Source organism: Dermochelys coriacea, chromosome 1 (genome assembly GCF_009764565.3).
Source record: "Dermochelys coriacea isolate rDerCor1 chromosome 1, rDerCor1.pri.v4, whole genome shotgun sequence".
Classification (NCBI taxonomy): domain Eukaryota; kingdom Metazoa; phylum Chordata; order Testudines; family Dermochelyidae; genus Dermochelys; species Dermochelys coriacea.
This window is the reverse complement of record NC_050068.2, coordinates 9594772-9608429: the sequence shown is the minus strand read 5'-3', so window position 1 is coordinate 9608429 and position 13658 is coordinate 9594772. Positions and strand designations below refer to the sequence as shown.

The window sequence follows — 13658 nt, the reverse complement described above, 5'->3', positions numbered from 1 at the left end:
ACCTTTTCCACCAATGGTTACAAAAAACATGATACACAGATGGCCTGATTTTCCAAGCTCCTGTGTGTGACACTGCACCCCATATTCTTCACAGTGATATTATGATACGATTATGACAATCATCATGTATTTTATGCAAGTCATGTGAGGCGTCATTGAAAAGGTTATGATTTGTTGAATACGATTATCCTGTTTGAATGCATGCATCATTTTTGTATCTGAAGTTATGATTATTGACTATGTATCCGTATTTCCAATGTAGTTACACCTGGGTAACGCCCACTAGACAAGACAGTTTCATTCTAGACAGTGGATGGGGAAGGGCCTATTCAGGGTAATGGACCATTAGGAAAACAACAGGCCTTAGAAGAAGTTTATCTCCCACCTGAGAAGCCTTCCTGAGGATGCTACAGACAGCCTCTGAGTAATGGCTGCTATGACTCCACGAAGACATGTGATGTGACCACATGTCTCTGGACTCCATCTTGCGATGTTAGTGTTTTTCCACAGATCGGTCTGGGAGCTAAGCTATGAAACAAAGGGCTCCCGCCATATGCAAAAGCTATATAAGGCAGGGAGTGACATCATCTGATGTTCTTCGCTACCCACCAAGACGACTCCTGGAAACACCTGAGGAACAAAGATTGAACTGGGGGAAGTGCTGGACCCAGACAAAAGGGATTTTTAGCCTGTGAATGGAACACCTGGGGATTCCAAGCTGCAAAGCAAGTGCAGCTTGCCCCTTAAGAATCTGCAGCCTGCTTGTATCATCTCTTAGGGTGAGAATCTGTTATTCATATCCAATCTATTTAGTATCTTAAGCTTAGTTTGAGTTTTTTGTTTATTTGCTAGGCAATCTGCTTTGAGGTGTTTGCTATCACTTAAAAAAACAAAACAAAACAAAAACAAAACTATCTTTTGTAGTTAAACTTATTTTTGCTTTATCTAAACCAGTGTGTGGGAATCATAACTTAGGGGCAGAAGGCTGTTGCACATTCTTCTCCACACTGAGGGAGGGGGCAAATTTTATGAGCTTACGCAGTACAGTTCCCTGTGCAGCACAAGACAGTATAGTTTTGGGTTTATATTCCAGAAGGGGTATGTGCTTGAGGAGCTGGTTGTTGCCCTAGCTGTCGCCTGGTCAAAGCGCTTGCATGCAACTGCAACTGGGTGTGTCCCCCTACCTGTATGTATGTGGTGAGAGTGCAGGCTGAAGCCTGGAGGGCTTTGCAGCTTGTCAGAGCAATACAGTGTATGAGGGAGCCCAGGCTGGTGAGTCGGGGGACTCAGTGGTATCCCAGTTCCAGGTGGCACCCTGGGGGGAACCCATCATACTGAGCACCTGAAGATCCACTGACTTGATTTGGATGCTGTTGTGATGATGGTTATATGTATATCTAGATAGAGAGAGCTTGGTGCTTCTGAAATTCAGATGGATGAGCTCATTTTTTTTACATAACACCTCTCTGAAAGTTATTACAACCTAGGGAGAGAGACACAAATTAAACCTAGATGGTTGCTTCTTTCTACAGAGAGGGTAAATAGCTGGTGTTTCAAAGCAGGACTGGAAAGGGTTCATTTAGTAATCAACCAATCATTGAATGAGTATTACTTAGTGGGATTCCCCCCTTTCAGTGCTGTCATAGTGTTTAATGATGGAGTCTTTCAGTTTATAAAACAATGCTTACTAAAATGGATCTGGACCCAACTCCACTGATGGCAACCATCAACATCCACAAGTAAACACTGATCCACCAGCTTCCAATGCAGCGTTCTGGTATGTTTCTAGTAAACCATTTTTTCTTTAGCAACTCTACTCTTTTTTTTTTTTTTTTCTGCAGGTGTCTGAACTTCACTTCTGGAAAATCGGCTTTTAGTTGTACCAGCTTAATCAAAGGAGGTCTTCTACACAATCCGTGGCTGTAAGGAGAAACCATTTAGCACCAGTCCCTGTAGTACTAAACCCTGCTCCTCTGTGTGATTAGTCAGTCAAATAGGGACTCTACACATAAGCCAGTTTCTCTTTACAATCAATTAGCTTTTCAACAAGCAGACTTAAGAGGCCGTTATTCCTGGCTGACTCACTCCCCACCTTTGCTCTTAGCATGAATTATCCTCGGAGGTTAAACTAGCCTATCATTTATTGAGGGTTTCCATAAGGCCCAAGTTGTAAGAGACTGTCTGTAGGACAGAGAATCTAGCATTTAGCTGAACATTTTTCTTTGCTAGGTTATCTTGCGTTTCTGTAGTAGCCAGTGCACATTTCAAGTGCTGCTTTTCCATGGTAAACAGGGATTGAAACACTCTCACAGGCCTGGACCAGGCCCAATACCTGGAGGAGTTTACTAAATCTGAAAGTGTCCCATTGTGACATTAGCAACCAATCTCATAAGATGCAGAGTTAAGACAGACTTGGTCCACATACAGTTTTTGAACCAGTAACACTCTTTTGGTTAGGGGTGTGATTATTAATTAACAACAGAAAGTTACAGTAGGTTACAGTGTCCTGGTGGGGACACAGTTATAGCGGTATCCAGGTATCTTAAACCAGTATGAGCAACTCTCCTTCCTTTCAGGGATGCAGGTCTCATATACAAAAAAATAACTTTCCTGTGTATAATTTAAGGTGTGAATTTAAACCACTATAGTTATACCAAAATAGCCCACCATGTAGACGTTCTTATTCCAGCATAAGCGTGCCTTTTTTCAGTTTAGCTTGCGTCACTTGGAAAGGTGTTTAAGCTAAACCTAAAATAAAGCCACTCTTATACTGGAGTAAGAGTGTCCCCATGGGGGATTAGAACTACAGCTGTTCACTTGTTAAAACATTCCCCATGCAGACAAGCCCTAAGCTATATGAGCAGCAGTACCTTTATACCAGTATAACTGCATCCACACTGGGGTGGTAATGGTGTTGGGAGGAGGTTGTAGAACTTCACAAATGTTGTATAGTTTTTTAACCATGCTGACATAGTTGATTAGATGAGCCTTTAGATTAAAGGACCTGATCCTAGGAGATGGTGAGCACCCACAATTCCTGCTGACTTTAACTAGGTGCTGCAGGTGCTTAGTTTTTTTATTTGCTTTACAATCACCAATTTCTAGCTGTAGTAGTTCTTGGGAAAGTAGCACTAAAATCATGGAGACACTCAAGGGAGGGTATATAGCAGGATGATATTCCAAACAATGAGATTGGAAGATCCAATATCTTGGCTCTGATCTAGGCAGCTTTAACTCATTTAAAAAGGTGAAAAATCCCATAATTCAAATGATACAAATATTTGATATCAGCCCAGGAGGTTTGCAAGACCATAGGATTATCAGGCCTACATGGGGCAGGTGGAGAGACGGGATGAAATGGGGACACAGCAAGTTCTGGACCACAGACTGGTGCGAATTTTTGGTACATATAGTAGTATTTCCTTCTTACCCAATTCTTCAGCATCATAGCCCCATCTGACTCTCTCCTTGCTACTCTGAGCCTTTTTCAAGTGCACCACAGGGGCCTTATTTTCCCCTTCATAAAACTGTAGTGGATATTAATTTGTAAACCAAAGGTCTGCCTATTTCACAAGAGACCATTTAAACCCATGGTCCAGTTGGGGAAAAAGGCAAGCTTCCCAGTACTGGCGCATTTGGAAAAGGCTGAATAGAAAAAGGAATGCAGAATTCTTTGCTGGTAATAAAAGCTTTAATGTTCATTATGGCGAGCTCTGGATGCAGACCTTATTAAAGCCACTAGCTGTAGAGCAAGGTTTTCATTTTCCTTCCAAAACACACTATCATGTCAACAAGCAATTCTCAACAAATCTGTTTTCCTCTGACAAAAACCTAGTACTAGAGCCTTTAGCTACTATTGAAGCCAGTTACTTTCCTGCTAGCTTTAGCTTTCTTTAAAGGAGATATAAAACAAAGGACTTGATCCCTCTCCTGGAATAAGCCAAGCTCCCTGGATTCCATTCAAATCAAGAGGAATTGAGGACACTCAGTATCTTGTAGGATCAGGTACACATTGTGCTTAGTATAAATAATGCTTCCACCAGTTTTTCAAATTTAAAGAACTTTATAAACATTACCTAAATCTTATAACACTCTTGCAAGGTAGGGAAATAGGTGCCTTGCTCAAAATCACCAAATGAATCAGAGCTGGGTTAGAATTTAAACATTCCTGGCTCCCAGATCTGTGCTCAGACCTGCTTCCTCCCAAGGGCAAGAGAACACAGGACTGCTAGGAGCAAAGAACTTGCTTTTTAGAGTTTTAAATCCCAAATCCCAAACATGCTGCTTGTTGTTCTTATCCAGTTTATTTGGGGTATTCCGCATTATACTGAGGGCCAGATTCACTGGTATAACCCAGCTATTCTGGACCATTCTATCTGCTTGTGTCACCAATGAATGATCAATAATCTGAGGCTTTTTTTTTTTTTTAAATAAAAAGGTATGCATTTTTGAAAACGAGGGAAAGTGCTAGTGCTGGTTATAATGGTAGGAAAGAGGGAACAAAAGAAAATATTCAAAAAGTTTTTGATTGAGAGTGAGACAGTCAATGACAACTCTACTCCACCCTCCTCTGACAGAGGGACAGTTACAGTTCAGGAAAGTGAACTTGGAATCCTCAGAGCTCAAGAAAAGAAGAATAAAGTGATACTGTGGGGCCCTTTCCTGGATAGGTTTGGTCTATAAAACTTGCAAAAAACCCCAGTGAGTCTTCAATAAAGTGAGCCCCTACATGTGGGTGCGGGAGAACGCTAGCTATTCTTACCCATGCAGCCTTCATCATCCACAAATGTTTTGGATTTCAGCACGCGCTTCCGTTTCCGCTTCTTCCCTCCTGTCGAAGCCTGAAGGGTATCACAAGGGACCAAGAGTTAAGACAGGGTGTGTATAGAGAGCTTCTATGGGCATGATCACCAAGAGCCAAACGTTGTCAGTCTCTTTATCAAAGTCAGGTTTAACCAACTATCCTCCCCCCCAACCCCCCTCAGCACCCCCTACACCCCTGCTTCTGCAAACACCCTGGATTTCCTCATATCAAGATAAAAAACACATATAAATGCAAGTTATCACCATAATGTGCTTTTACCTCAGTGGTTTCTGGTTCTTGTTCAATCTTCAGTGCAGGCTCTGGAGAAGGCATGGGGGGGGTAGCTTCTTGAGGTGTGGGAGATACGGAGACATCTGCCAAGAGAAAAAAAGAGCTGGACATAGTGATGGCATTTGGGACAGTGCCCCCATATTGGCTTGCAGCATTTCCCCTGGCATTTGTTAAGCACAGTTAGCCCTTGCCTGTAAAGCTGCCGTCTTATTAAAGTCAGGGCAAAATGTTCCAAGTTGCATGCCTAATGTCAGGCACCTAAATCCAGGTTTAGGCCCCAAGTGACTGGCTAAATTGTCAAAGGTGCTGCAGACCCCCAGTTCTCAATGGCTTCAAATTGCAAATGGAACAAAACCTGATGCTGTGTTACCTTCTGGAGCCTGTGGAGAGCAGCAGCAGCATTGGCACTTCCCATAACTTTGCTAGACAGAAGCCAACAAGGTTTGTAGTTGTGTAAGAGATGTGGGTTCGGCAGAGGGAGAGAGATGTGAAGGGGTTGTGAGTTCAGCGCAGGGAATGGGGAGAAGTACCTTGCATCACTCAAGAGGCACCGTTCTGACTAACTTACATGGCTATAAGAAGAGTTCTCTTCAGCCCAAGTGAAAGTTGCTACCATGTGAGACTTCAAACCTGGGGAGAGCTAGTAGTGAGGGGAAAACTTCCTCCTCCAACCTATTGCTTAATAAGAACAATGGAAGTGTTGGCAGGGGGGACACAGTTCCTGCTGGGCTCCACCTCTTCCCTACCTCTGCTGGCTGTAGAGCCACGTGCATACTGTAGATGTAACATGAATTCTGGATCTGTAACTATCCCAACCGATTAGGTCAGGATTAAGAGTTCTGACTGTGCCAGGCGTGTGGCCAGCTGACCTTCATAGGGTAAGCAGGGCTCAAGTGAAACAGTTGGCTGCCAATGCTAAATAATAAATTACGTTCTTCAAACCAGGACTCAATCTCATAACTACTCCAGTGACCGAGACACAGAAACACAAACAGCGAGCAGGATCACATGATTCGGTATTTCATCTTGCTGCAAACAGTCGATAGGTGGCAGGTGTCATGCAAACACTAGAACCTAATGTGATGAAGTGGGAACTCTCAATGTTTTGCATGAACAGTATGAGTGCTCCAGATTCCCCCTATGTGTTGCACAAGTATTTAGGTGGTGGGACAAGGGTGGGTGATTGTGGCAGAGACCCCTCGAGGACAGGTCTGATTGCCGCATAGTTCCCTGGGCCCAGTCAATAGCCAGACACACTGAATCCTGGCAACTGATGGCCAGGGTCCATCTTCTGCAAGGAGCCAGCCGAAGGAGTTGGAGACCAAAGAGAGATGTCCGGGAAAGCGACGGAGGACAGGTAACTAGGCATGACTGAGGGAGGGCTGCTGGAAGCTGGGCAGTCTTCTGGTTTGGGACTCAGGGGAGTCCAGAGCCCTGCCTCCCCCCGCCCCCCGATGGACTTTGCTGAACCTTCCTACTTTCTCTGCTAACAAGAACTGTTTATGCTGTATTCCAGATGACTAATAACATCTATTATTACAGACGTTTTACAACACTGGCTGAGAGTCACTGGTGACTGGGAAGCTGGGGTTGCGTGGCCACTTAAGGGGGCATGTAAGGCTTTCCCAGGTGTCCTATTCAGGTGGAGTCGCTATGGGAACTCATGGTGTGAAACGCATGCTGAACACTCTGAGGTCAGACCCAGGAAGCAATGAAGCCAAGGAAGCTCACCCTTGTGAGCGTGTGCCCTGCAGCGTGCCACCCTACAGGAGGGTTCTGTCTGAACTTCATTCAGAGCGGTTCCAGAGCACCGAGCCTCTTCACCCATGACACCTAATCACTGATCTTTTCTGCAGGTGCTACTTGCTGAGATAGACAAAGCTCGTTACTAGCCCTTCCCAGGTGAAAAGTTGCAGACAGTTTCAAATTCTCCTCATTTGCAATTATTCTGAAAGTAACTACAATCTGGAAAGCTCCTTTGCAAGGTTTGAAACATTCACCAAAGGCTAGCCAGAGGACTAAACCTGCTAGCATAAGAACCACCATGCTGGGTCAGACCAAAGGTCCATCTAGCCCAGTATCCTGTCTTCCCACAGCGCCCAATGTCAGGTGCCCCATCGGGAATGAACAGAACAGGTAATCAACAAGTGATCCATCCCCTGTCGCCCATTCCCAGCTTCTGGCAAACAGAGGCTAGAGACACCACCCCTGCCCCTCCTGGCTTATAGCCATTGATGGACCTAACTTCCAGGAAATTATCTAGTTCTTTTTTGAACCCTATTATAGTCTTGGCCTTCATCCTCTGGCAAAGAATTCCACAGGTTAACTGTGCATTGTGTGAAGAAATACTTCCTTTTGTTTATTTTAAACCTGCTGCCTATCAATTTCATTTGGTAACCCTAGTTCTTACGTAATGAGAAGGAGTAAATAACACTTCCCGATTTACTTTCTTCACACCAGTCATGATTTTATAGACCTCTATCATATCCCCGCCCCCTTAGTCATCCCTTTTCCAAGCCTAAAAGTCCCTGTCTTATTAATATCTCATACGGAAGCCATTCCACAGCCCTAATCATTTTTGTTGCCGTTTTCTGAACCTTTTCCAATTCCAATATAACTATCTTTTTTGAGATAGGGCGACCACATCTGCACACAGTATTCAAGATGTGGACATGCCATGGATTTATATAGAGGCAATATGATATTTTCCGTCATCTTATCTATCCCTTTCTTAATGATTCCCAACATTGTTAGCTTTTTTGACTGCCGCTACACATTGAGTGAATGTTTTCAGCTAATTTAGACTCCAGCATTTTATATGTATAGTTGGGATTATGTTTTCCAATGTGCATTACTTCGCATTTATCAACATTGAGTTTCAGCTGTCATTTTCTTCACCAGTCACCCAGTGTTGAGAGATCCCTTTGTAGCTCTTCCCAGTATACTTTGGATTTATATTGAGTAGTTTTGTATCATCTACAAATTTTGCCATGTCACTCTTTACCCCTTTTTCCAGATCATTTATGAATATGTTGAATAAGACTGGTCCCAGTACAGACCCCGGGGGACACCACTATTTACCTCTCTTCATTCTGAGAACTGACCATTTATTCCTACCCTTTGTTTCTTATCTTTTAACCAGTTACCAATCCATGAGAGGAACTTCCCTCTTATCCCATAACAGCTTACTTGCTTGAGAGCCTTTGGTGAAGAATATTGTCACAGGCTCTCTGAAAATCTAAGTACACTATATCCACTGGATCCCCCTTGTCCACATGCTTGTTGACCCTCTCAAAGAATTCTAGTAGATTGGTGAGACATGATTTCCCTTTACAAAATCCATGTTGACTCTTCCCCGACAAATTATGTTCAATATATGCCTAACAATTCTGTTCTTTACTATAGTTTCAACCAGTTTGCCCGATACTGAACTCAGGCTTACTAGCCTCTAATTGCCAGGATCACCTCTGGAGCCCTTTTTAAAAATTGGCTTCTCATTAGCTATCCTCCAGTCATCTGGTACAGAAGCGGATTTAAACGATAGGTTACAAGCCACAGTTAGTAGTTCTGCAATTTCACATTTGAGTTCCTTCAGAACTCATGCGTGAATACCATCTGGTCCTAGTATCTTATTACTGTTTAATTGATCAATTTGTTCCAAAGCCTCCTCTAATGACACCTCTATCTGGGTCAGTTCCTCAGATCTGTCACCTAAAAAAAATGGCTTAGGTTTGGGAATCTCCCTCACATCCTCAGCTGTGAAGACCAATGCAAAGAATTCATTTAGTTTCTCCGCAATGGCCTTATTGTTCTTGAATACTCCTTTAGCATCTCTATCGTTCAATGGCCCCACTGGTTGTTTAGCAAGCTTCCTGCTTCTGATGTACTTTAAAATTGTTTTGATATTACTTTGAGTCTTTGGCTAGCTGTTCTTCAAATTCTTTTTTGGCCTTCCTAATTATATTTTTACACTTCACTTGCCAGAGTTTATGCTGCTTTCTATTTTCCTCACTAGGATTTAACTTCCACTTTTTAAAGGACGCCTTGTTGCCTCTCACTGCTTCTTTTACTTTGTTGTTTAGCCATGGTAGCACTTTTTTGGTTCTCTTAGTATGTTTTTTAATTTGGGGTATATATTTAAGTTGAGCCTCTATTATGGTGTCTTGATTCTACGCTTTCTTTCACAAATAGTGCCACTGCCCCACCAGCACAACCTGTTCTGTCCTTCCGATATATTTTGTATTCTGGTATTACTGTGTCCCATTGATTATCCTCATTCCACCAAGTTTCTGTGATGCCTATGTGACGTTGCACTCTACATGATTTTATGAAAATATGCTAATGAGTGTGAATATAATGTAACTGGAATATGCTTCATGCAAAAGGTTTCTTGTAAGGTATCATTAAAAAAATCTTATAATCTACTGAGTGTGGTCATCCTATTTGTACGTACGCATCATTCTTGAGCCTGAAACTAGAAATATGAAATATAACTCTGAGAGCCTACTGTAGTTATGCAAAGTGTGGGCCATTAATGGTGGTTTGAAATCTTGATAGCTCCCATCAACCAGGACAATTGACTGGGGATGGCTCTGTTTGCTTGCAGGCCTTCCTGTGAGTCAGGCTGGAAGGAATGAAGGCTTGGAGTCTCACAGGACATGTGACCACGTCACCTGGAACTGAAATCCATCTTAAACCTGGTGCTTTTCCATTTAGAAGGAGGGGTGGGGACGCAGAGAGACAAGAAGATTCCCGCCTTGTGCCAAAGCTATATAAGGGGGTGGAACAGAACAAAGGGGGCTGCAGTCATGAGAAATCCCCTAGCCACCACCTAAGCTGGAACAAGGGCTGTACCAGGGGAAAGGATTGTGCTCAGACTAGGAAGGCGTCCAGTCTGTGATAGAAGCGTAGTGAAACATCCAGGGTTAGATTTTATCTGTATTCAGTTTTCTTACTGTATTAGGCTTAGACTTGCGTGTTTTATTTTATTTTGCTTGATAATTCACTTTGCTCTGTCCATTATTACTTGGAACCACTTGAAACCTACTTCTATTTAATACAATCACTTTTTACTTATTAATTAACCTAGAGTATGTATCAATACTGGGGGGAGGAGGGGCCACAGAAGGAGGAGGGAGAGAGGAAAAACAGCTGTACATCTTTATCGGTGTTCTAGAGGGTGAACGATTTATGAGTTTACCCTGTATAAGCTTTATGTAGGGTAAAACTGATTTATTTGGGGTTTGGACCCCATTGAGAGCTGGGCATCTGAGTGTTGGAGACAGGAACACTTAAGCTGTTTTCAGTTAAGCCTGAAGCTTTTAGGGGACGTGGTTCAGACCTAAGTCTATGTTTGCAGCAGGCAAGTGTGTCTGGCTCAAACAAGGCAAGGTTCTGAAGTCCCAGGGGGAAAAACGGGCTCAGAGGTAGCCTCAACACAACAGGTGGCAGTCCCCAAGGGGGTTTCTGTGATTCAACTTGTCATAGTCTATTAAATCGATGATATCATACACAAGGAACTCTAGTTCACCCATCTTATTATTTAGACTTCTAGCATTTGTATATAAGCATTTTAAAAAGTTGTCACTTTTTAGCTGTCTGCCATTACGTGATGTAACTGAATGGGATTCTTTTTCATTTGACTGTTTCTCATCAGATCCTACCTGTATTTTATTATCTTCCATCCCCTACTCCTTACTAGGACACAGAGAATCTCTATTAATAGATCCTCCCCTGAACCATGTATGTGCTCCTCCACACCTGTCAGCTTTCCCCCAAAACTGCTGTATGACCTTATTAGTGTTTAGTGCCAGCAATCTGATTCCATTTTGGTTTAGGTGGAGCTCATTGTTCCTGTATAGGCTCCCCATTTCCCAAAAAGTTTCCCCAGTTCCTAATAAATCTAAACCCTTCCTCCCTATACCATTGTCTCATCCACGCATTCAGACCCTGCAAGTTTGCTTGTCTAACTGGCGCTGCGCGTGGAACTGGAAGCATTGCAGAGAATGCTCCCATGGAGGTCCTGGACTTCAATCTCTCACCTAGCAACCTAAATTTGGTTAGGGGTGTGATCTGTTTCCTGTATACCAGTATAAAGGTGCCTTATACCAATACATTGTAATGGACTTCCTGAACTACTGTAAGCTATACAGGTATAACTGCATTCACCCTAGCGAAGGTTTTGACACACTTTAATTATACTGATAAAATCAAAGCAGCAACACTTTCTAGCCTAGACAAAGCCTAATTTGACAAATTGCTAACTACATCGCTCAAGTGAAAATCTTCTAAAACGAACAGGATACAAACAAGGCGGGAGCTTGGATTCACAAAGCACTGGAATCTATTATATTCTTGTTCTTATATTAAACACACTGAATGTTATGCATTTCTGCTGATGACACACTGCTCTTGTCTGAGTACTCCAATGAATTCCAGCCCCTCCTTGTTTTTAAATCAGATTTGATTGAGAAGGTCTTTGCCTAAGCAATAGAGGTACCAGTCTTCTGGATTCAAAACTGACTCGGGTTGGCTACAATCAATTTAAGTGAACTGGGGCAAAAGGGGAAGAGAGGTAGCACTATGCCAAAACTATTTACAACACTTATGAGCTACATATTCAGAGACAGGATACTGGGCCAGATGAACCACTGGTGTGATCCTGTGTGGCAGTTCTTATATTTCTAATTTTATTAAAAGTCTGGTGGCAACATTCTTAGAGTAAAGAGACAATGAACAGAAAACTGAAAACAAAGGAAGGACAACTGAGGTAATTTACTAGAGCAGGGGTGGGCAATCTATGGCCCGCAAGCTCTGGCCAGGGCACTGGGACGGGAACTGCACCATGCAGCTCGGCCCCGCTCTGGCCAGGGCGCTGGGCCGGGGCTGTACCACGTGGCTCCTGGAAACTGCAGCATGGCCCCGCTCCAGCTCCTCCATGCTCCAATGGCCCCCTCCGGCGCTTCAATGGGAGCTGCAGGGGCAGTGCCTGCGGATGGGGTAGCATGTAGAGCTGCCTGGCCACGCCTCCGCGTTGGAGCCAGGGAAGGGACACGCCCCTGCTTCCGGGAGCCGTTTGAGGTAAGCAGCACTCAGAGCCTGCACTCCTGAGCCTCTCCCCACACCCCAACTCCTTGCCCCAGCCCTGATCTCCCTCCTGCTCTCCAAACCCTTCGATCCCAGCCAGGAGCACCCCCCAGCACCCCAAACCTCTCATCCCCAGCCCCACCCCAGAGCCCACACCACCAGTGGGAACCTGCACCCCTTCCCACGCCTCTGCCCCAGCCCTGATCCCCCTCCCGCCCTCCAAACCCCTCAATCCCAGCTCAGAGCAGCCTCCTATGCCCCCAAACTCCTCATCCCCAGCCCCACCCCAGAGCCCGCACCCCTAACCAGAGCCCTCACCCCCCTCCTGCATCCCAACCCCAATTTTGTGAGCACTCATGGCCCACCATACAATTTCTATTCCCAGACGTGGTCCTCGAGCCAAATAGTTTGCCTGCCCTGTGCTAGAGACACCCAGACAGGAAGAAGAGAACACATATACCTTAAAACTTGATCCAGGGGTAAGTGACAAGATAGTATACTCAGAAGACCTAACTACTCAAAATATAATAATCCAGAGCAGATATTGAATGGGAGAGACCAGAAGAACTCTAATGCAGAAGAGAGACAGAAGTGTTGGTGAACAGCAAATATGATGCACTTGCAATGCAATATAGCAGCAAAAAAACAGGCCAATGAAACATTGGGTTACACATGCACAGCAGTGGAATAGTCTCTTTCTTTGGCTCTACTGGAAACTTGAAATAATGCATTTGGTTCTGGTCACTTTCTTACCAGAATGATCTTGACAAACTGGAAGAAAATCATAGAAGAGCAATGAAAATGATCAGGTGGCTAAACAGGCTGATTTTAATCTTCCCTTATAAGAGCTTGGGAACTAAAGGGAAAGGCCAGATAACATGAAGATGTAAATACCAAGGAGGGTGAGCAGGGTTTTGTTGTGTTTTTTAAAACAGTGTACAAGGAGTTGTATTTAGGAATAATGTGAATAAATTAAGAAAGGCAAAATTAAGATGGAACATCAGGGAAAAGTCCCTGAGAGATTTAATCAGGCTGAGGAACAGTTTCACAAGGGAAGCGGTAGAAGTCCAATCATGTGGGACATCTGAAACTAGATTGGACAAAACGTGAAAAAAGAAAGCAATTCTGCATTAGCAGGGAGATTGACAAAATAATCTAAGAGACCTTTCCCATATCTAACTTCTATGACAACTTCTATTCATTTTAGGAATGTTTCTTGAACACTGCACAGTATTTCTCAAAGCAAATTCTCATTCTGCATTCCAATCCTTTTCCAATACAACCTAGCATCTGTTGTACCTTTTCTTGTTGTTGTGCACTGAATGATGGTTTCATTCATTTTTCAATGATCTCCAAATTCTTTTCCTGATCAGCTTGTTGAACGATTGTTTCATTTAACACGCATTCCCCAATTTGGTTCCCAATTATCTACATTGAACGGCATCTGTGACCTCCAATACCCAAATCCTTTGGAATC

General features: G+C 43.6%; 1 protein-coding gene across 2 annotated transcripts in view; it reads right to left on the bottom strand.

Annotated features, from left to right (window-relative positions):
• POLD3 (DNA polymerase delta 3, accessory subunit) overlaps positions 1-13658 on the bottom strand; it is a 38535-nt gene that overhangs the window by 3141 nt on the left and 21736 nt on the right. For both annotated transcript variants that reach the window (XM_038382040.2, XM_038382031.1), the window contains exons 10-11: positions 5084-5178; positions 4763-4841 (exon numbers count right to left, since the gene is read on the bottom strand). In XM_038382040.2, coding sequence (XP_038237968.1) covers positions 4763-4841; positions 5084-5178 — 174 coding nt within the window. The remainder of the gene's footprint in view (positions 1-4762; positions 4842-5083; positions 5179-13658) is intronic.